The sequence below is a fragment of the Musa acuminata genome, chromosome BXJ2-10 (genome assembly GCF_036884655.1).
Source record: "Musa acuminata AAA Group cultivar baxijiao chromosome BXJ2-10, Cavendish_Baxijiao_AAA, whole genome shotgun sequence".
In the NCBI taxonomy this organism is placed as follows: Eukaryota; Viridiplantae; Streptophyta; class Magnoliopsida; order Zingiberales; family Musaceae; genus Musa; species Musa acuminata.
The window spans coordinates 23949552-23972266 of record NC_088347.1 but is presented as its reverse complement, the minus strand read 5'-3'; the positions used below and the strand labels follow the sequence as shown (position 1 = coordinate 23972266).

Here is a 22715-nt window from a genome sequence, read left to right as displayed (position 1 = left end):
CCTCTTAACCTAACCCTAATTAAGATTAGGGGGGTGTGGTGGCTGCGTTTTAGAGGCAGATTAAAGCTATAAAAAGGCAGCAACGAGGCAGATCTTTATAGCCACGAGATTCCAAAGAGAAGAAGGAGAACAAGGTAGAAAAGGAAGAGAAAGAAAGGGAAGAAGACAAGGACAATGCAGAGAGACTGTTCACAATCATCTAGCAGTGTTCTCATCTCAGGTTAGATCAAATCTACAGTAGACTCTTGCTGTGATTACTTGGGGAGGTTTTAGATATTGTGGAAAGTGACGTGATCCTTGTATCCCAGTTATTCTCTTGTGGTTGTTGCTAGGGTTTTGGGCAAGAGATTGAGATTTGTATATTCATTATTCTCATAGTGGATTATCTCTAGTTTGCCCCGTGGTTTTTACCCTTCATATTGAAGGGGTTTTCCACATATATCGTGGTGTTCTGTTTGATTGTGTTTCCAATTTATTCCGTTGCGTATTTTGGTCTTCTAGTATTTGTTCCTATACAAAGGTTATTCCTGTTTATATCCCCATCAAAACAGAATAGTGAAATCGATAGATTGTGAGAGATCGGGCTTAGGAGATGGATCGCCGAGCAGAAGAGAAAATCGGTAGTGGCAAAACAGTAGAGAAGCGGGATTCCAGTCGCCAGACGATGAGGAAGGTCAATGTTTTGCTCAAGACAACAGGTACTCTGATACCACGTAGAATAGAGTAATATATTGTGAAAGGGATGAATTTTATTCATTGAGGTGATTGAGGAAGAGATTTCCGTCGATCAAATGCTCAAATCACGTAATGAGATCAGTTACGCAAATTCATGATTTATCCTCAAATCATAGATCGATTGAGGATATAAGGAAGCAAGGATGTTATTCCACGTGTACCTCTCTCATATCTTCTATCAGATATAAGTTTACTTCTTCCCCATCATATATGATAATTTTTCGGGATAGGAATAGGATGATGATAATGTGATGTTTCAAATGAATATGTTGGAAAAGAGTCGTTAATGAGATGAAGAATTTGTGCTCCTCCCGTGTACGTTCACAAGCTTTTCCCAGCTCGCTATTGGTTACATAACACATTAATATCTATTTTTTAATAAATTATACATATCTTTAGTGGTTCATCTATGTTTTGATAGGATACACCTTCAATATCAACCATTAAATTATTATATCACGAGTCTCAGAAAAAATAGAAAATAGAAAATTGCTCGGTCTATATTTAATCGCCGCATTGTAAGGACGCCACATGGTCAGCTTGGAAGATTAAGTTTCGAAGTTGAATTCCCATCCAAACTGTACTGTGAGAAAGTAAGTTGGTCGGATATGCATGCATATCTCATGTAATGTAAAATTAGTATATCCAACCATGTTACCGAATCCTACCTCGCATGACATAATCTGCTCATCTCGATCTGTGGGACGCGGAGTCTCCATTGTTTTCGGAAGTGCCATGTCCATATGCAAAACGGCAAGGAGAAGTCGAGGTTTGAGGCTCGAGATGCGCAGCATGTGGAGGTTCGAGGTCGCCCTCTCAGGCAATGGAAAGAGATAAGGTTGTCTGTACGATGCACCGGCTCTCTTCGCAGTCCTCGTAACTTGTTTCCGCATGTTTCACGTTTCATATAGGGGAAGACGTAATCTTTGCTACACAACATGTTTCACGTTTCATGCATGGGAGAAGGAAGGATCTCATTTTAGATTATGTCTTGATGTACTGCGGGAGGGAAGGCGCATTAATGTGTGTATCCATCAGTTCTCGCGCACCAAACTCACGTTTGTTTGCTTACCTACGCGCGAGATCTGTTGGCAGGCATCGAAGCAAAAGGGCCACTGCCTCCTCATACTTATCCAAACTCAGGGCTGCAGGGCTATAAGTACCCCCACTCGTTGCTCTTCTTCTTCAAGCGCATTCATACCTGCATTACATACTAATATCTTCCGCAGAAGTAGTTCATACAAGTCGGATAATGGTGCGATGCTTGATTCCATTTCTTGCAATCTTCATAGATTTTCTTGTGTGTTAATTTGGGGCAGGCCATGCTTGCATGCCTGCCTGTATATATATCTTTTGTTGCTATATATGGTACTAATTTGGTGGTGGTTTCGTTGCTGGCGGCCGGTGCGGTTGCAGGCGGGCGTGCTCCAGCAAGGACCATGGGGTGGCAACGGCGGCAAAACCTGGAATATGAGACAGGCGGATCACATTAGCAACGTCAAAATTCATTACAACGATGCCGTATTCGCGTTTGACTTCACCTTCACCGTCGACGGCAAGAAGAAGACCATCCACGTCGGAGGTGATGCACCCCAGTACAAAGAGGTACTGTCAAAGCTGAAAACATGCATTTAGTATTTATTGATCAAAGGTTACAATTAATTATTCCTAGGATACTAGCGAATTCCCTAACTATTTTTTGGTGGTTTATGTCTAACTACATCTTTGATTGCTTGTATAGATTACTCTAGAGGAGGACGAATACTTCACTTTCATCTCTGGATATTTCAAGACGATGTGGACGACAGACGTTTTCATAACACAACTTACCCTTGAGACCAACAAGGGCAATTCTGTGAGCGCCGGCAATTCGATTGGCAGTCATTTCTCCCTAAATCTAGAGGATGAGGGTAAGATTCTAGGCTTCTTCGGACGTGAAGGTTCTACCATCGATGCCATCGAGGCAATCGGAGTTTACTGCACTATACCAAATTAAACACACGTCACGCCATGGTGTCTGTGTCTTAGGCTGCTGCAATGTATCTGCTTGGTTGGGGCGATAAATAAGTGGCAGAAATTGTCGTCGTCGTCGTCGTTGTGTTTCTTTGAATAAAACAAGAAATATGTTACGGGTCCACAGGTTATTGTACGCTAATTGACGACATGATGATAGTTGAATCCAATCGGTGGTTGCATTCCTATGTCATTTCGCGTAAATATGAACAATATATCATCGTGGAAGCCGTTCTTGTGATATGCCTGATGATTTGATTTGGGTAATGTAAGTCTTTTTTTTGTCCAAATAAAAAATAATAATAATTTTTCAGAATGTCTAATACTTATTTATTCTCGGATATCCAATCAACGAGCACAAAATATTCCATGGGTCACTCCCTTCTTTTAAAATGAGGAAGATTTTATTACTCCAGAGTGATTGGCCAACCGAATAGCCACCTGATTACATGTATAAACTTGTAGTCCTCGAAATTATGTAACAAATATTTAATGTCAGTGACCGGACTGTGAAGTATCCATGGTACGATGAAGTTGCATTGAATTTGTACGATGAATTCAAAATTCGATTTTATGACGATACGCCAAATATCATCATTTCGTGAAGCCGCTTTCAAACCCTACCCTCCTGGATCACCACTACGCTTCATATGACGTAATGCCTTTTTATTATATTTACCTACCACCAATAAAGATAATATGGCGAGCAAATCATGCAAAACATATCCTAAACCGCCATCTATTCCATTAAACGAACCATCACAATTTAGTTTGAACCATCCTCGACAAGATTTTGTCCATTCAATTTATATATAACTTATATGTTGAATAGATCTCTCAAGTTTACGAACCCTGTCCTTAGCCAAAATGCATGTCATGATTTTATGGAAAAGAAAAGTTGGGGAACGAATCGTGTGAGCATAAAGGATTGAGTTCTCTAGGGCCACTACAAGCTAATGTACCTTGTATTCAAATACAAACCCATAACTCTTGTACCAATACTTTCTCATTCATACAGCCATTGTCACAGTGTTTTTTCTTTTTCTTTGCAAATGTAAGTGGCGACGATGAGATTTGATTTGGTATATTTGCTATAAAGAGTCCAAATATTTACTCGGTTCTGTTGGGAAAAACATGTTAAAACGGAATATTCTTTTCCCTCTTTGTGTATCAAAATCGGTTCCTCATCCAAATATCAACTTGATATCCAAATAAAAATATCAATCAGCACAGCATAAACAATAGAGCAAAAATCAATCACGGACCGTAGTCCACCTCAAACTTCCACTATCAATAGTAATGATAACAGATTTAAAATCGGTCTTCCCTAGAATAATCAGAGGATCATAATAACATCAAGATCATACATCTTAGCCTAGGAATAGATATCTTCATCACATAGATGGATCTCCTCGTAAGGGAAATTTAGGTCTCACAAAGTGGATATAGCAGTAAGGTACCTTAGAGAGGGTAAACTGTAGATCAACACCATTAGGATTGTAGAGTTTGCTATAAGGATTTTTCACATAAAATTTGGGCCAAAACTGACAACGTTTTACCACCGATCGTCAAGCAGAAATCTCTAAAACCTTACTTTCTCTCTCTATTTCTCTCTCTCTCTTCTTTTCTGTATGTGCGCCGTCGCTTGCACGCTGCACGCTCAACTGCACACACAACCGCTGCACGCACACGTTCACTAAACCCTATCTCTCTCTTTTTAATTTCTACATTCAATTATTGATTTGGGCTCAATAAGCCCAATTGTCCAAGCCTACATATGGGCTGGACCCAACAATTCTTCCTCTCCAGTTCATATGGTGGGCTGTACCAAGCCCGCTCTTCGCATACATGCTTCAAGCTTCTCCTTAGGCAAAGACTTTGTCAACATATCTGAACCATTCTCACTGGTATGCACTTTTTTCAACTGTAATTCTTTCAACTCAAGCACATCAAGAATCCAGTGATATCTTATATCAATATGCTTGGATCTAGAATGGTATGTTGAATTTTTGGAGAGGTGAATGGCGCTCTGACTGTCACAGTAAACAGTATATCCTTCCTGTTTTAAGCCCAATTCCTGTAGAAACTTTTTCATCTATAAAGCTTCCTTGCAGGCTTCAGTAATTGCTATGTATTCTGCTTCTATGGTTGATAGAGCAACAAACTTATGTAACTTAGACTGCCAAAAGATTGCTCCTCCTGCAAATGTCATCAAGAATCCCGAAGTGGATTTCCTAGAATCAGTATCACCTGCCATGTCTGCATCTGTGTAACCTTCTAACACAGATTCATCACTGCCAAAACATAAACACAACCTGGAAGTACCTCTTAGATATCTTAATATCCATTTCACTGCAGCCCAATGTTCCTTTCCAAGATTAGAGAGAAATCGACTGACTACTCCAACTGCATGAGCTATATCTGGCCTAGTACAAACCATAGCATACATCGAACTGCCTACTTCAGATGAGTAAGGCACTTTGGACATTTCTTCTTTTTCTTTCTCGCTTGCAGGACATTGTTTCGAATTAAGCTTGAAATGACCTGCAAGTGGAGAACAAACTGCTTTAGCTTTACTCATGTTGAATCTTTCAAGAACATTTTCAATGTAAGTCTCCTGAGATAGCCAAATCTTCCTTTTCTTCCTATCACGAAGAATCTTCATGCCAAGTATTTGTTTCACCGATCCTAAGTCTTTCATGACAAAATCCTTACTTAGCTCTCTTTTAAGCTTTCCAATTTTTCCAACATCATGACCAACAATCAACATATCATCCACATATAGCAGTAAAATAATAAAATCATCATCTGAAAATTTTTTCATAAACACACAATGATTAGATGTGGTTCTATCATACCCTTGGCTCATCATAAAGAAATCAAACTTCTTGTACCACTGTCTAGGTGCCTGTTTAAGTCCATATAAGCTTTTCTTAAGCTTACAAACTAAATTTTCTTTTTCCTTGACTTCGAAACCTTCTGGTTGTTCCATGTAAATTTCTTCTTCCAAATCACCATGAAGAAATGTTGTTTTTACATCAAGTTGCTCAACTTCTAAATTCAAGCGGGTAGCTAAACCAAGAACAACTCGGATAGAGAACATTTTCACAACTTGAGAAAATATTTCTTCAAAGTCAACATCTTTCTTCTGACTGATTTCTTTCACAACTAGTCGTGCCTTGTATCTTTGTTGTGAGCTATTGTCTTCGGTCTTCAATTTGTAAACCCACTTATTCTTGAGAGCTTTCTTCTCTTTAGGCAACTTTACCAAGTCATAGGTGTTGTTCTCAAGCAAAGATCTCATCTCTTCTTGCATGGCTTTAACCCACTCATTCTTATTCTCATGTAGAATAGCTTCTTGGTAAGTTTTTGGCTCTCGCCCGTCAGTAAGCATAACATACTCATGTGGAGGATATCTGGTAGATGGTTGTCGCTCTCTAGGGGATCTTCTCAATGGAATCTCAACTAGTGGTGGAGGTGCTTGTTCAGTTGGTTCAGCATCATCAACTGTAGGTGTATCATCACTGGTATTCTCACCACAATCTTCTTGTTCATCTCCCCCATGATCATCATGAACTACAGGTGAAGGAACTGGACCAGACTCCAAGGAATATAAACAGAAGTTTCTGGCTTCTCAATATTATCACCATCATCAAACAATTGGTCTTCAAGAAACACAACATCTCTGCTTCTAATAATCTTCTTGTTCACTAGATCCCATAATCTGTACCCAAACTCTTCATGACCATATCCCAAGAAGATACATGCTTTTGCTTTACTATGAAGCTTGGACCTCTTATCTTTAGGAATATTAACAAATGCTTTACACCCAAAGACTCTTAAGTGATTATAAGATATATCTTTTCCTCTCCATACTCTCTTTAGAACATCACCTTTCAGATGAACTGATGGAGAAAGATTTATCAGATTAACTGTAGTTCTCATAGCCTCCCCCCAAAATGACATTGGTAACTTGGCATGGGAAATCATACACCTAATCCTTTCTTCAATGGTTCTGTTCATCCTTTCTGCCACACCGTTCTATTGAGGAGTTTTAGGAACTGTTTTCTCAAGCCTGATACCATAGAACCTGCAATAATTCTCAAAAAGACCCCTGTACTCGCCACCATTATCTGATCGGATACACTTTAGCTTTCTGCTAGTTTCTCTTTCAACACTGACATGAAACTCTTTGAAAACATCGAGTACCTGGTCTTTAGATTTCAAAGCAAAAGCCCATACTTTTCTAGAATGGTCATCAATAAAAGTAACAAAATAAAGAGCATCTCCAAGAGTTCTAGTTTGCATAGTACAAACATCAGTATGAACTAAATCAATAACATATGATCTTCTAGATGATGGATATGTCTGAAATGTAACTCTATGTGTTTTTCCAGCTAAGCAATGATCACAAGATTTAAGAGATGTGCCTTGCAACTCTGGTAAGAACTGCTTTCTAGCAAGAGTTTGAAGTCCCTTCTCGCTGATATGTCCAAGCCTCTTATGCCAAAGATCTATACTTTCACCTTTTTAAATTACATTAATCTCTCCTTTATGTAGCTTATCTTCTATGACATAAAATGAGTTAAGTTTCTTTCCTCTTGCCACAATCAGAGAACCTTTAGTGAGTTTCCATTTGCTTTCACCAAAATAGTGTGCAAAGCCCTCATCATCAAGTCTACCTGTAGATATCAAGTTAAGACGAATATCTGGAACATGTCTTACATCTTTGAGTATCAATTTGCTCTCAATACTGGTCTCTAAGCAAATATCTCCAATACCCAAAATCTTAGATGTACTACTGTTTCCTATTCTGACATTACCAAAATCACCAGCAATGTAAGATCTAAAGAAATCATCATGAGAAGTAACATGAAATGAAGCACCAGAGTCAATTACCCAATTACTGTCCTGAGCTACAAGACTAACACAACCTTCATCACAGACAATAGTGATATTACCTTCAGCAGCAACTGTATTTGTCTCTTTCTCATTTTTCTTCATTTCATTATGTTCTCGCTTCCAAAACCTACACTCTTTCTTCATGTGACCTAGCCTGTTACAGTGAAAACATTTGATATCTCTTCTACTTGGATCTTCCTCTATAACCATGTGAATTTCTGCTATGACTTCTTCCACGTCTTTCTTGTTTTTCAGTAACAAATGCCCTAGAAGAAGATTCACCATGTTCTTTCCTTCTGGCATCTTTATTTAGGAAACTGTCTTTAACCATATCTATAGTTAGAGTTCCCTCTGGCGTAGAGTTGCAAATAGTCACCACATACATTTCCCAACTTTTTGGTAAATGGTTGAGAAGTAATAATCCTTGCATCTCATCATCTATATTCATTTTCATAGCAACCAACTTGTTTGCAAGACTCTGAAATAGGCTTATGTGCTCAACAATGTTTCCACCACATCTTTATACTTAAAATTTACAAGCCTTCTGAGGAGAGAAATTCTATTTCCCACGGTTTTTTTCGCAAAGAGATTTTCTAACTTTTGCCAAACAACATCAGCTTTGGTTTCATCTGAAATATGCTCATGCAAGTTTATATCCATCCATCTTCTAATATAGGCAATAGCTTTTCTATGTTGAACTTTCCATTCTTCATCGTCCATAGTAGAAGGTTTATCTTTAACCTTAATGGGCTTATACAAATCTTTGCAATAAAGCAAATCTTCCATCAGACGCCTCCAAGTGGAATAATTTAATGAGTTAAATTTAATCATACCATCTGACTGCTCTATTTCAATCACATAAGAAAAACTAGCACCAAATAACCTGATGCTCTGATACCACTTGTTGGGAAAAACCTGTTAAAGCGGAATATTCTTTTCCCTCTTTGTGTATCAAAATGGGTTCCTCACCAAAATACCAACTTGATATCCAAATGAAAATATCAACCAGCATAGCATAAACAATAGAGCAAAAATCAATCACACAATGAAACCAAATATTTTTAACGTGGAAAACCCAATGTGGAAAAAACTACGGGACCGTAGTCCACCTCAAACTTCCACTATCAATAGTAATGATAACAGGTTTATAATCGGCCTTCTCTAGAATAATCAGAGGATCACAATAACATCAAGATCATAGATCTTAGCCCAGGAATAGATATCTTCATCACATAGATGAATCTTCTCGTAAGATAAATTTAAGTCTCACAAAATGGATATAGTAGAAAAGCACCTTAGAGAGGATAAACAGTAGATCAACACCGTTAGTATTGTAGAGTTTGCTGCAAGGAATTTCTACATAAAATTTGGGCCAAAACTGACAACGTTTTGCCACCAATCGTCAAGCAGAAATCTCTTAAACCTTACTTTCTCTCTCTATTTCTCTCTCTTCTTTTCACTATGTGCGTCGCCGCTTGCACGCTGCACGCTCAACTGCACACACGCCCGCTGCACGCACACGTTAACTAAACCCTATCTCTCTCTCTTTAATTTCTACCTTCAATTATTGATTTGGGCTGAACCCAACAGGTTCGTCATCTAACATCTTCAAAATATGCTAGATTTTATACGCATGAGCACGTAACTCTCTTTACCTAGACATGACATCTAATACTTTATTTCAATACTTGCTTCTGCTAGGATTGATTTTTATTTTAGAGTCTATATATTATTTTTCTTCGAAAAAAACTTAAACTTTAGTAATGATGATAGAAATAAATGATATAGTTCATATTAGAGTGAACCAAAATATTATTAAGTCAGGAGATCAGGCTCCTCGCCATTTAATAATAGGATTCATATTCCTTAGATAACTGAAAATTATATTTAAAAACAATTCTTTATCGATTAGCATTTGTATGTTCAAAACAATATTAGAGGTGTCAATAAGAAATAATCAAATTTATTTGATTATTCTTGATAGATAATTTTCCTAACCACACCTCACCTTGCTGACAATAATGGGCATGCTTCTGTCATGACAAGTACGAGACGAAGAAGTTAGAGGCTCTAAGCACTAAGCAGGCAGGCCGTGGACAAATGGAGCCCGTCCTTTCTCATCTGAAGGAAGGAGACGAGGCGGCCGACCACCAAATCCATGTTTCCTTATAATTGGAGGTTATCCACAAGGACAAGAGGCAGATGGAGCTCGTCGTCTGAGGCAATGGAAGGAGATAGTGGTGCTGTTGGGCTCAACCATCCGGCCACCGTGTTCAAGATTATCATATTTACTCACCGACTCCGTCGGAAGTCCTCGCATCTCGTTCCTAGCAAACAATTAATTACACTGCATGCAAGCAATAAAAAAAAGGAAGTGCACGGAATATGCATGTTTCACGTTTCCGTGAGATTTTAGGACGGTGGTGGTGGGGGGTGCAGTTCTTCCTTGTTGTATACATCAGCTCATACTTATCCAAACTAGAATGGTGGGCTATAAATACCCTCATCCGATGCCCTTCCCAGCACCAAGTCCTGCAATAGCATCTTCTGCCGCCAAGGGAGTGTGCGCGTCCATTCATTATTCTCAGTTGCTGCTAATATGGTGAGTGGCGTTGTTAGTCTTCAAAATTCCATCCCTTTTCTGACTTCTTCAACTACACTTGCTCGTATACTACAACAAGGATCGATGGATGACATGTGGTGTTTATTCTGACGCAAGCAGGGGAGAATGGTGAAGGTGGGGCCATGGGGTGGCAACGGAGGGAATGTGTGGGATATGGGACAAGCCGACCACATTACCAAACTTCGAATCTATTACGGAGATAACATTGTGGGGTTGGAGATTACCTACATTCTTAACGGTAATTCCCACACCTACAAACGTGGAACCACCACCGGCGCTTCCAAGGAGGTATATCATCTATACATCTATGTGTATATAAATACACACTTATCAACATCGTGTCTTTGTCCAACCATATAAACTGGTTCAACCAGATGAATGTTTTCTAGCAACACGTTTGGTAGTCAAACCAATTTCTCTTGAAAATACATTGCAATATTAGTTTTCTTTTTCCCATTGTTTGTTTCTCGTTAAATCCTTGATCCTTTTTTGCAGATCATCCTTGAGGAGGACGAGTACTTCACTTCTATCTCCGGATACTTTCATGCATTATCCAATTATCAGCGACATGCAATTGTGATGTTGCTTACTCTTGATACCAACAAGGGTGCATCCATAAGTGTCGGTAACAAGACTGGCTCTTCCTTCGCCCTTACTTTAGAGGAGGGGAGTAGGATTCTGGGCTTCTTTGGGCGAGCTGGTACAGCCATTGACGCTATTGGGATTCACTGCTCATTGCCTAACTAAGTGTATGCACTGGCTCGTGTTCCTATCTATGGAATGATGTAATAAATAAGCAACGATTACTATTATGGTTCTTGCCATCATCGTTGTTATCCTTGTCATTCGGTGTTGCTTTCAATAAATAATGAAATGTTCTCGAATCCACTTTGATATCTTATCATTACTTGGTGTGCCTTTCGTGATGGAATCCACGGCTCTTATTTGATGATAATCACTTCCTATGTATGCCCAATTTTGTCAAAGAGCTAGCAGGTGACCTTCTATTGATTGTGATAGTTAAGGTGCCAAAGCTGCTAAGAGTTTTAGTACAAGTTATTTACAAAGCTATTGGGATTAAAGTTATCACCATGATTGAAGGATTGATAGTGTAATAGAAGATGATGGCTCTACGTATTACCATGTATCCAGAAGACATCTTGTTCGATCCTTTGTTGATGTCATTATTGCTTTGATTGCTTTTTCTTTTAGATTTTTGATTGAATTGAGCTATGATAGTTGGTCATGTCATCCTCTTTTCTCTTTTCAAATATTATTAATGATCAATCGACTAATCATACAGTTCTTTAAATGACATCGGTGAGTCTCATACATGAATTATTGATGTCGGTTTCTTATATTTGTCTCCTATGCCATTGAGAATATGTAACTTTGACAATGCTTCTAATGTAGTATTATACAAAGATATTAATGGTACTTTGAAGCTAGTGATTGAGGCTTGAATTGCTTATAGAATAAGACGTTCTTTTCGTAGCCACTAATCAGGATCTGTTATTGGGATGGGTTCTCTAGGTATTTAGATTTTTTCTGATGAATATTTGAGAGAGCCGTCGATGTAACCTAATAGTTCATATCAAAAAAGAAGATCAGAGAATTGTGCTTGCCGAGATGTATAATTGCCGCTTTTGAATAGTTTGAAGTGGATTAGAGTTGCAGCATTGATGAATATAAGTATTGTATGTTGAGGAGAACTATTGTTTCTCGAGGAAAGAATAATTGGAGCGTCATATGTAGATGAAAAAGACATGCTTAGAATATGAACTAATTTAGCGAATATCGAGCGAGGAGTTCGTGGGCACAGGAGCATATGGTTGCGGATTCGTCGCCGCTGATGTGACAAGCCAAGCATATGACGATGATGGAAACACTCAAATCTGCCCTAAGGATGAATCGAGGCGAGGGGGGATTTGGAGCGCTCGACCTCCTACTGTGCAACCTGCTTCTTCTCGACAGCGTTGGCGAACATGACGTCCTAGGAGAGTTGGATGATGGTGACGTGTCTCTCCTACTGGCACGAGCAATAAGGAATTTGGAGCGCTCAGCCTCCTACCGTGCAACCTGCTTCTTCTCGACGTTATTGAAGAACTCAATGGAGGTCTAGTCATGACCAGAGGATTGTAGCCGCCGAAGGAGGAGGAGTAATGGTATTGAGGAGTTATGATGAGGAGCAGCAATAGATCTGAGGAAGAGTATAGGGTCGCTGGCGACGGGTCGAATGGAAGTGATAGAGGGGAGACATTGGATCGTTCAAGGGGAGCGTGGCCTTCGGCGACTGAAGTCGCAGCAATGACAGTAAATATAATAAGTCACCGAGCAAGATTTTGCGGTCTGAGAATAATTGTCAAACATGTTGGGCTGATGGCCCATATTCAGCCAATGTGGGCTTTATCAGCCCACACCCCCTCTTAACCTAACCCTAATTAAGATTAGGGGGGTGTGGTGGCTGCGTTTAGAGGCAGATTAAAGCTATAAAAAGGCAGCAACGAGGCAGATCTTTATAGCCACGAGATTCCAAAGAGAAGAAGGAGAACAAGGCAGAAAAGGAAGAGAAAGAAAGGGAAGAAGACAAGGACAACGCAGAGAGACTATTCACAATCATCTAGTAGTGTTCTCATCTCAGGTTAGATCAAATATATAGTAGACTCTTGCTGTGATTACTTGGGGAGGTTTTAGATATTGTTGGCAGTGACGTGATCCTTGTATCCCAGTTATTCTCTTGTGGTTGTTGCTAGGGTTTTGGGCAAGAGATTGAGATTTGTATATTCATTATTCTCATAGTGGATTATCTCTAGTTTGCCCCGTGGTTTTTACCCTTCACATTGAAGGGGTTTTCCACGTATATCTTGGTGTTCTGTTTGATTGTGTTTCCATTTTATTCCGCTGCGTATTTTGGTCTTCTAGTATTTGTTCCTATACAAAGGTTATTCCTGTTTATATCCCCATCAACTGGTATCAGAGCCGGGTTTTAGTGATTTAATTTTTGTATTTGAACATGGAGGCCAGTAATGTTTTTCGCATGATTAGTTTGAATGGAAATAATTGGATGAAATGGAAACCAAGAATGGAAGATCTCTTGTATTGCAAAGATTTGTATGGACCTTTGCAGGGGGATAGTGCAAAACCTACAACTATGACAGATGATGAGTGGAAGAGGTTAGATCGAAAAACAATTGGGTTTATTAGACAGTGGCTTGATGATAGTGTCTTTCACCATGTTTCTACTGAAATTTCTGCATATTCTCTTTGGAAAAAATTAGAAAGTCTCTATGAAAGAAAAACAGCTGGCAACAAAGCTTTTTTGATCAGAAAACTTGTGAACCTAAAATATAGAGAGGGTGCTTCTATTGTTGAGCATTTGAATGAAATACAGAGTATTACTAACCAGTTATCCTCTATGAAAATGTCTCTTGATGATGAGTTGCAGACATTGTTACTTCTCAGTTCATTACCAGAAAGTTGGGAGACACTGGTGGTTTCCCTTAGTAATTCTACGCCAGATGGTATTGTCACTATGAGTCAAGTAACAAGCAGTTTGTTGAATGAGTTGAGAAGAAAGAGTTCGGCAACATCTCAGAATGATTCATAGGCACTTATCTCAGAGAACAGAGGAAGGTCAAAGTCTAGAAGCAGTTCACGTATGGGTAGGAGCAAGTCAAGATCAAGAAAAGATATTGTTTGCTATAACTGTGGAGAGAAAGGACATTACAAGAACCGATGTAAGCAACCTAAGAAGAACAAGAAAAAGGGAAAAGAAGTGGAGTCTACAGAGTCAAAGGATAATACTACAGCTACAGTGCAGGGTGGTGATTATTTGATTTTGTCTCCTTCTGATGATATTTTTTCTTATGTGTATCAAGATCTTAAGTGGGTGATTAACACAGGTGCTTCTTATCATGCTACACCTCGGAGGGAGTTTTTTGCTACATATAGGTCTGGAAACTTTGGTGTTGTCAAGATGGGCAACTGTGGCACAGCGGACATCATTGGCATGGGTGATATCCATTTAAAGACCAACCTTGGCTGCAAGTTGGTACTTAAGGATGTGAGGCATGTGGTTGACTTGAGGCTGAATTTAATTTCAGTTTGAAGACTAGATGATGAAGAGTATGAAAGCAGATTTCATAGAGGGCAATGGAAGCTCAGTAAGGGTTCTCTTGTTATAGCTAGTGGAAAGAAATGTCATACTTTGTACAGGTTGCAGGCTAAAGCTTATGGTGAGCAGTTAAATGCTACAGAAAAAGACTTCAGTATGGAGTTGTGGCATAGGCGATTGGGATACATGAGCGAGAAGGGGCTGCAAGCTCTTTCCAAGAGAGAGGTATTACCAGATCTTAGAGGTATACATCTGAACCCTTGTATTGATTGTTTGGCTGGTAAACAACATAGAGTTTCATTGGCTAGTGCTGCTTTGTCGAGAAAAATGCATGCCTTAGACTGTGTTTATACAGATGTATGTGGTCCTTTGAGGACAAAAACTCCTGGTGGATCTGTTGATGTTCTTGGTATAAGTGGTGCACTTTATTTTGTCACTTTTATAGATGATTTTTCCAGGAAAGTTTGGGCTTATGCTTTGAAGACCAAAGATCAGGTTATTAATGTCTTCAAAGAGTTTCATGCCAGGGTTGAAAGGGAGACAGAAAGGAAATTGAAATGCATAAGATCAGATAATGGTGGTGAGTATACGGGATTGTTTAATGACTATTGCAGGTCACATGGGATCTAACATGAGATGACAGTTCTTGGTACACCTCAGCATAATACAATTGCAGAGAGGATGAACCGCACCATCATGGAAAAGATCAGATGTATGCTTTCACAGGCCAAGCTACCCAAAAGGTTTTGGGATGAGGCTTTGAGGACTGCAGTTGATGTGATCAACTTATCACCTTGTACAGCCCTAGATGGTGATGTTGTAGAGCATGTATGGTTAGAGAAAGATGTTTCCTATAGGCATTTGAGAGTATTTGGTTGTCGTGCATTTGCACATGTTCCGGATTATGAGAGGTGCAAGCTGGATGGTAAGTCTAAAGAATATATTTTTCTTGGTTACTCACATGATCAGTTTGGTTACAGGCTTTGGGATCCAGAAAAGCAGAAGGTGTTCAAGAGCAGAGATGTGGTCTTCTTTGAGGATCAAACCTTTGAGGATTTGAAGAAGAAGGCACCAGCCAAGACTTCTACAGAAGGATTAGCAGATTGTGACCCAGTTATTCCTCCAGTATATCAGGGTGATGGGGGAGATGTGCAGGAAAATAGTGTAGAGCCTGATGTTGATTTACCTGCAGGACATGTTGAGCAAGAAGAAGTAGGAGAGCAAGTTCCCGCAGAACCTCAATTGAGAAGATCTTCTAGACAATGTCAACCTTCCAGAAGATACTCTACAGATGAGTATGTGATGCTTACTGATGTAGGTGAACCAGAGAGTTACCAGGAAGCAGTTGAGAGTAAGCAGAAAGAGAAGTGGTTAGTTGCTATACAGGAAGAGATGGATGCTCTTCAGAAGAACCACACTTATGATTTGGTGCTGCTACCAAATGGAATGAAGACCTTGAAGAACAAGTGGGTTTTTAGGTTGAAGACTCAAGAATATTGTTCTCAACCAAAGTACAAAGCTAGATTGGTTGTAAAAGGCTTTGGTCAAAAGAAAGGTATTGACTTTGAAGAGATATTTTCTCCTGTTGTTAAAATGTCTTCTATTCGTGTTGCTCTTGGTATTGCTGCTAGCCAGGACTTGGAGGTTGAGCAGTTAGATGTGAAGACAGCTTTCCTTCATTGTGATTTGGATGAGGAAATTTATATGGAGCAACCAGAAGGCTTCAAAGTCAAAGGTAAAGATAATTTTGTCTGCAAGTTGAAGAAGAGCTTGTATGGGCTAAAGCAAGCTCCAAGACAATGGTACAGAAAGTTTGATTCATTTATGACAGAAAATGGATACAAAAGAATGACTTCAGATCATTGTGTGTACATCAAATGGTTTGGTGAGGATTTTATTATTCTCTTACTTTATGTTGATGACATGCTTATTCTTGGGAAAGATATGTCTAAAATTGACAGGTTGAAGAAGGAACTGAGTGAGTCTTTTGCAATAAAGGACATGGGGCCAGCAAAACAAATACTAGGGATGCAGATTTCTCGTGACAGGAAAAACAAGAAGATTTGGTTATCACAGGAGAAATACATCGAGAAGGTATTGGAAAGATTCAGTATGAGCAATGCTAAGCCAGTTGGTTCTCCTCTTGTAGGTCACTTCAAGTTGTGCTCAGAATAGAGTCTGTCAAGTGATGAGGAGAATGAGAAAATGCAAAAGGTTCCTTATGCTTCAGCAATTGGAAGTTTAATGTATGCAATGATATGTACGAGGCCGGACATCGCATATGCAGTGGGTGTTACTAGCAGATTTCTTGCAAATCTAGGCAAAGAACACTGGGCAGTAGTGAAGTGGATTTTTAGATATCTCAGAGGGAGCTCTAAGGTTTGTTTAAGCTTTGGAGGTGGACCACTTGTGTTAACAGGTTACACAGATGCAGATATGACAAGAGATATAGATACGAGGAGGTCTACTTCAGGTTATGTACTTACTTTTGCAGGGGGAGCTGTGTCATGGCAATCCAGGTTACAAAGGTGTATTGCTCTCTCCACCACAGAAGCAGAATATATTGCTGCTACAGAGGTATGCAAAGAAATGTTATGGATGAAAGAATTCTTACAAGAATTGGGGCTGAAACAGGAAAATTATGTGGTGCATTGTGACAGCCAGAGTGCCATCCATTTGTGTAAGAACCTAATGTTTCATTCCAAGTCAAAGCATATAGATGTCAGATACCACTGGATTCGAAATGTATTTAAAGAGAAGCAGTTGCAGCTTCAGAAAATTCATACAAATGACAACGAAGCAGACATGTTGACGAAGACCTTACCAAAAGAAAGACAGGAGATATACCGACAGTTGGTCGGCATGGCTTCACATTGAGGAGTCATGGGACAGCCTCCCTTATGGGCTGAAGGGGGAGGTTGTTGGGCTGATGGCCCATATTCAGCCCATGTGGGCTTTATCAGCCTACAGCCCACACCCCCTCTTAACCTAACCCTAATTAAGATTAGGGAGGTGTGGTGGCTGCATTTTAGAGGCAGATTAAAGCTGTAAAAAGGCAGCAACGAGGCAGATCTTTATAGCCACGAGATTCCAAAGAGAAGAAGGAGAACAAGGCAGAAAAGGAAGAGAAAGAAAGGGAAGAAGACAAGGACAATGCAGAGAGACTGTTCACAATCATCTAGTAGTGTTCTCATCTCAGATTAGATCAAATCTACAATAGACTCTTGCTGTGATTACTTGGGGAGGTTTTAGATATTGTGGGCAGTGACGTGATCCTTGTATCCCAGTTATTCTCTTGTGGTTGTTGCTAGGGTTTTGGGCAAGAGATTGAGATTTGTATATTCATTATTCTCATAGTGGATTATCTCTAGTTTGCCCCATGGTTTTTACCCTTCACATTGAAGGGGTTTTCCACATATATCCTGGTGTTCTGTTTGATTGTGTTTCCATTTTATTCCGCTGCGTATTTTGGTCTTCTAGTATTTGTTCCTATACAAAGGTTATTCCTATTTATATCCCCATCAAAATAGAATAGTGAAATTGACAGATTGTGAGAGATCGGCCTTAGGAGATGGATCGCCGAGCAGAAGAGAAAATCGGTAGTGGCAAAACAGTAGAGAAGAGGGATTCCAGTCGCCAGACGATGAGGAAGGTCAATGTTTTGCTCGAGACAATAGGTACTCTGATACCACGTAGAATAGAGTAATATATTGTGAAAGGGATGAATTTTATTCATTGAGGTGATTGAGGAAGAGATTTTCGTCGATCAAATGCTCAAATCACGTAATCAGATCAGTTACGCAAATTCATGATTTATCCTCAAATCATAGATCGATTGAGGATATAAGGAAGCAAGGATGTTATTCCACGTGTACCTCTCTCATATCTTCTATCAGATATAAGTTTACTTCTTCCCCATCAAATATGATAATTCTTCGGGATAGGAATAGGATGATGATAATGTGATGTTTCAAATGAATATGTTGGAAAAGAGTCGTTAATGAGATGAAGAATTTGTGCTCCTCCCGTGTAGCGTTCACAAGCTTTTCCCAGCTCGCTATTGGTTACATAACACATTAATATCTATTTTTTAATAAATTATACATTTCTTTAGTGGTTCATCTATGTTTTGATAGGATACACCTTCAATATCAACCATTAAATTATTATATCACAAGTCTTAGAAAAAATAGAAAATAGAAAATTGCTCGGTCTATATTTAATCGCCGCTTTGTAAGGACGCCACATGGTCAGCTTGGAAGATTAAGTTTCTATGGAATGATGTAATAAATAAGCAACGATTACTATTATGGTTCTTGCCATGATTGTCATCATCGTTGTTATCCATGTCATTCGGTGTTGCTTTCAATAAATAATGAAATGTTCTCGAATCCACTTTGATATCTTATCATTACTTGGTGTGCCTTTCGTGATGGAATCCACGGCTCTTATTTGACGATATTGTGACTGTTAAGGTGCCAAAGCCGCTAATAGTTTTAGCACAAGTTATTTACTTAGCTATTTGGATTAAAGTTATCATCATGATTGAAGGATTGATAGTGTAATAGAAGATGATGGCTCTACGTATTACCATGTATCCAGAAGACATCTTGTTCGATTCTTTGTGAATGTCATTATTGCTTTGATTGTTCTTTTTTTTAGACTTTTGATTGAATTGAGCTATGATAGTTGGTCATGTCATCCTTTTTCTCTTTTCAAATATTATTAATGATCAATCAACTTGTCATACAGTTCTTTAAATGATGAGTCTCATACAGGAATTATTGATGTCAGTTTCTTATATTCGTCTCCTAGGCCATTGAGTATATGAATAGTAACTTCTTCATCACTTAGAGGATGACTTATAAAAGCTAAGTCATCTATAATAAATTTTATATCATGTATATAATCAATAATAATACTTCCCTCTTGTGTTGTTTTTATCATAATCGATACGAGAGTTAGCATGCGCTTGCGAGAGCGATTGACGAGGGTGGCTTGTAACTTTGACAATGCTTCTACTGTAGTATTGTACAAAGATATTAATGGTGCTATGGAGCGAGTGATTGAGGCTTTAAATTGATTATAGAATAAGACGTTCTTTTAGTAGCCACTGATCAGGATCTGTTATTGGGATGGGTTCTCTAGGTATTTAGATTTTTTCTAGTGAATAACTGAGAGAGCCATCGACGTAACCTAAAAGTTCATTTCCAAAAAGAAGATTAGAGAATTGACCAAGATGTATAATTGTCGCTTTTGAATAGTTTGAAGTGGAGTAGAGTTGCAGCATTGATGAATATAAGTATTATATGTTGAGGAAAACTATTGTTTCTTAAGGAAAGATTAATTGGAGCGTCAGATGTAGATGAAAAAGATATGCTTAGAATATGAACTAATTTAGCGAATATCGAGCGAGGAGGTCGTGGGCACAGGAGCATATGGTTGCGGATTCGTCGCCGCTGATGTGACAAGCCAAGCATATGACGATGATGGAAACACTCAAATCCGCCCTAAGGATGAATCGAAGCGACGGGGGATTTGGAGCGCTCGACGTCCTACTATGCAACCTGCTTCTTCTCGATAGCATTGGCGAACTTGACGTCCTAGGAGAGTTGGGTGATGGCGATGTGTCTCTCCTACTGGCACGAGCAACAAGGAATTTGGAGCGCTCAGCCTCCTAGCGTGCAACCTGCTTCTTTCTGACGTTATTGAAGAACTCAATGGAGGTCTAGTCATGACCAGAGGATTGTAGTCGCCGAAGGAGGAGGAGCAGCAGTAGTGAGGAGTTACGATGAGGAGCAGCAATAGATCTGAGGAAGAGTATAGGGTCGCTGGCGACGGGTCGAATGGAAGTGATAGAGGGGCGACATTGGATCGTTCAAGGGGAGCGTTGCCTTTGGCGATTGAAGTCGCAGCAATGACAGTAAATATAATAAGTCACCGAGCAAGATTTTGCGGTTTGAGAATAATTGTCAAACAGAATAGTGAAATCGACAGATTGTGAGAGACCTGGCTTAGGAGATGGATCGCCGAGCAGAAGAAAAAATCGGTAGTGGCAAATATGTAGAGGAGGGATTACAGTCGCCAGACAATGAGGAAGGTCAATGTTTTGCTCGAGACAACAGGTACTCTGATACCATGTAGAGTTGAGTAATATATTGTGAAATGGATGAATTTTATTCATTGAGGTGAGTGAGGAAGAGATTTCCGTCGATCAAATGCTCAAATCACGTAATCAGATCAGTTACGCAAATTCATGATTTATCCTCAAATCCAGCTGATATGTTTACGAAGCCTCTTCCGATTTACAAGTTCAAGCAGTGCTTGGACTTGGTTGGTATTCATTGTTGGTGATTGCCCGTTGGGTCTTTTGTGAAGAAGGTGGAGCAAGTTTTGTTGGGACATGCCAAGGTGGAGATTTGTTAGTTTGGCAATTCCCATAGTCCCACATCGGGAAAATCAGACTTGTTGTCTCGTCTTGGAACTATAAATAAGGGCCTGGACTTTGAAGTCAGATGCACCACAAGTGGTACCACAGGCAGCACAAGAGGCACCACAAGAAAACCTGCTTACGATTTGGGTTTTTCTTGTTTAGTAAGCTGAAGGTGTTTTATGGCCTAGGAACATCTTCTAAGGCATTTGTAAGTGTCCCTCTTTTATAGTAGTAATTTGCTCCTCTTTCTTCCGTGGATGTAGGTCAAAGTCAATTGACCGAACCACGTATATCTGGTGTTCTGGTGTTTTGTTTGTTCTTGTCGCTTTTATTGTTTCTGCTTTATTGTCTTTGTTGTGTTGCCAAAATTATCCTTTGGTAAATTTTCTGGGGCTAGCTCTAATACATACTTATCCAAACTAGAATGGTGGGCTATAAATACCCTTCCCAGCACCAAGTCCTGCAATAGCATCTTCTGCCGCCAAGGGAGTGTGCGCGTCCATTCATTATTCTCAGTTGCTGCTAATATGGTGAGTGGCGTTGTTAGTCTTCAAAATTCCATCCCTTTTCTGACTTCTTCAACTACACTTGCTCGTATACTACAACATAGATGGATGGATGACATGTGGTGTTTATTCTGATGCACGCAGGGGAGAATGGTGAAGGTGGGGCCATGGGGTGGCAACGGAGGGAATGTGTGGGATATGGGACAAGCCGACCACATTACCAAACTTCGAATCTATTACGGAGATAACATTGTGGGGTTGGAGATTACCTACATTCTTAACGGTAATTCCCACACCTACAAACGTGGAACCACCACCGGCGCTTCCAAGGAGGTATATCATCTATACATCTATGTGTATATAAATACACACTTATCAACTTCGTGTCTTTGTCCAACCATATAAACTGGTTCAACCAGATGAATGTTTTCTAGCAACACGTTTGGTAGTCAAACCAATTTCTCCTGAAAATACATTGCAATATTAGTTTTCTTTTTCCCATTGTTTGTTTCTCGTTAAATCCTTGATCCTTTTTTGCAGATCATCCTTGAGGAGGACGAGTACTTCACTTCTATCTCCGGATACTTTCATGCATTATCCAATTATCAGCGACATGCAATCGTGATGTCGCTTACTCTTGATACTAACAAGGGTGCATCCATAAGTGTCGGTAACAAGACTGGCTCTTCTTTCGCCCTTACTTTAGAGGAGGGGAGTAGGATTCTGGGCTTCTTTGGGCGAGTTGGTACAGCCATTGACGCTATTGGGATTCACTGCTCATTGCCTAACTAAGTGTATGCACTGGCTCGTGTTCCTATCTATGGAATGATGTAATAAATAAGCAACGATTACTATTATGTTTCTTGCCATCGTTGTTATCCTTGTCATTCGGTGTTGCTTTCAATAAATAATGAAATGTTCTCGAATCCACTTTGATATCTTATCATTACTTGGTGTGCCTTTCGTGATGGAATCCACGGCTCTTATTTGACGATAATCACTTCCTATGTATGCACAATTTTGTCAAAGAGCTAGCAGGTGACCTTCTATTGATTGTGATCGTTAAGGTGCCAAAGCTGCTAAGAGTTTTAGTACAAGTTATTTACAAAGCTATTGGGATTAAAGTTATCACCATGATTGAAGGATTGATAGTGTAATAGAAGATGATGGCTCTACGTATTACCATGTATCCAGAAGACATCTTGTTCGATCCTTTGTTGATGTCATTATTGCTTTGATTGCTCTTTCTTTTAGATTTTTGATTGAATTGAGCTATGATAGTTGGTCATGTTATCCTTTTTTCTCTTTTCAAATATTATTAATGATCAATCAACTTATCATACAATTCTTTAAATGACAACGGTGAGTCTCATACATGAATTATTGATG

At 39.4% G+C, this 22715-nt stretch overlaps 2 protein-coding genes across 2 annotated transcripts; both read left to right on the top strand.

The window, feature by feature from the left end:
- Window positions 1-2100: 2100 nt before the first annotated feature.
- LOC135625693 (salt stress-induced protein-like) lies at window positions 2101-2731 on the top strand. Its single transcript, XM_065130782.1, has 2 exons — window positions 2101-2340; window positions 2477-2731. Exons 1-2 carry the CDS (start codon window positions 2101-2103, stop codon window positions 2729-2731), a joined length of 495 nt encoding a protein of 164 aa, XP_064986854.1.
- Window positions 2732-10378: 7647 nt separating this feature from the next.
- Window positions 10379-22118, top strand: LOC135625692 (jacalin-related lectin 3-like). Its single transcript, XM_065130781.1, has 5 exons — window positions 10379-10561; window positions 10769-10973; window positions 14176-14324; window positions 21471-21659; window positions 21867-22118. Exons 1-5 carry the CDS (start codon window positions 10379-10381, stop codon window positions 22116-22118), a joined length of 978 nt encoding a protein of 325 aa, XP_064986853.1.
- The last annotated feature ends 597 nt before the right edge of the window (window positions 22119-22715 follow it).

Coding starts and splice junctions, on each gene's coding strand:
- LOC135625693 (XM_065130782.1), top strand. CDS start 2,101: ATGGTACTAATTTGGTGGTGGTTTCGTTGCTGGCGGCCGGTGCGGTTG. Junction 2,341..2,476: donor ATGCACCCCAGTACAAAGAG/GTACTGTCAAAG, acceptor TTGCTTGTATAG/ATTACTCTAGAGGAGGACGA.
- LOC135625692 (XM_065130781.1), top strand. CDS start 10,379: ATGGTGAAGGTGGGGCCATGGGGTGGCAACGGAGGGAATGTGTGGGAT. Junction 10,562..10,768: donor CCACCGGCGCTTCCAAGGAG/GTATATCATCTA, acceptor CCTTTTTTGCAG/ATCATCCTTGAGGAGGACGA. Junction 21,660..21,866: donor CCACCGGCGCTTCCAAGGAG/GTATATCATCTA, acceptor CCTTTTTTGCAG/ATCATCCTTGAGGAGGACGA.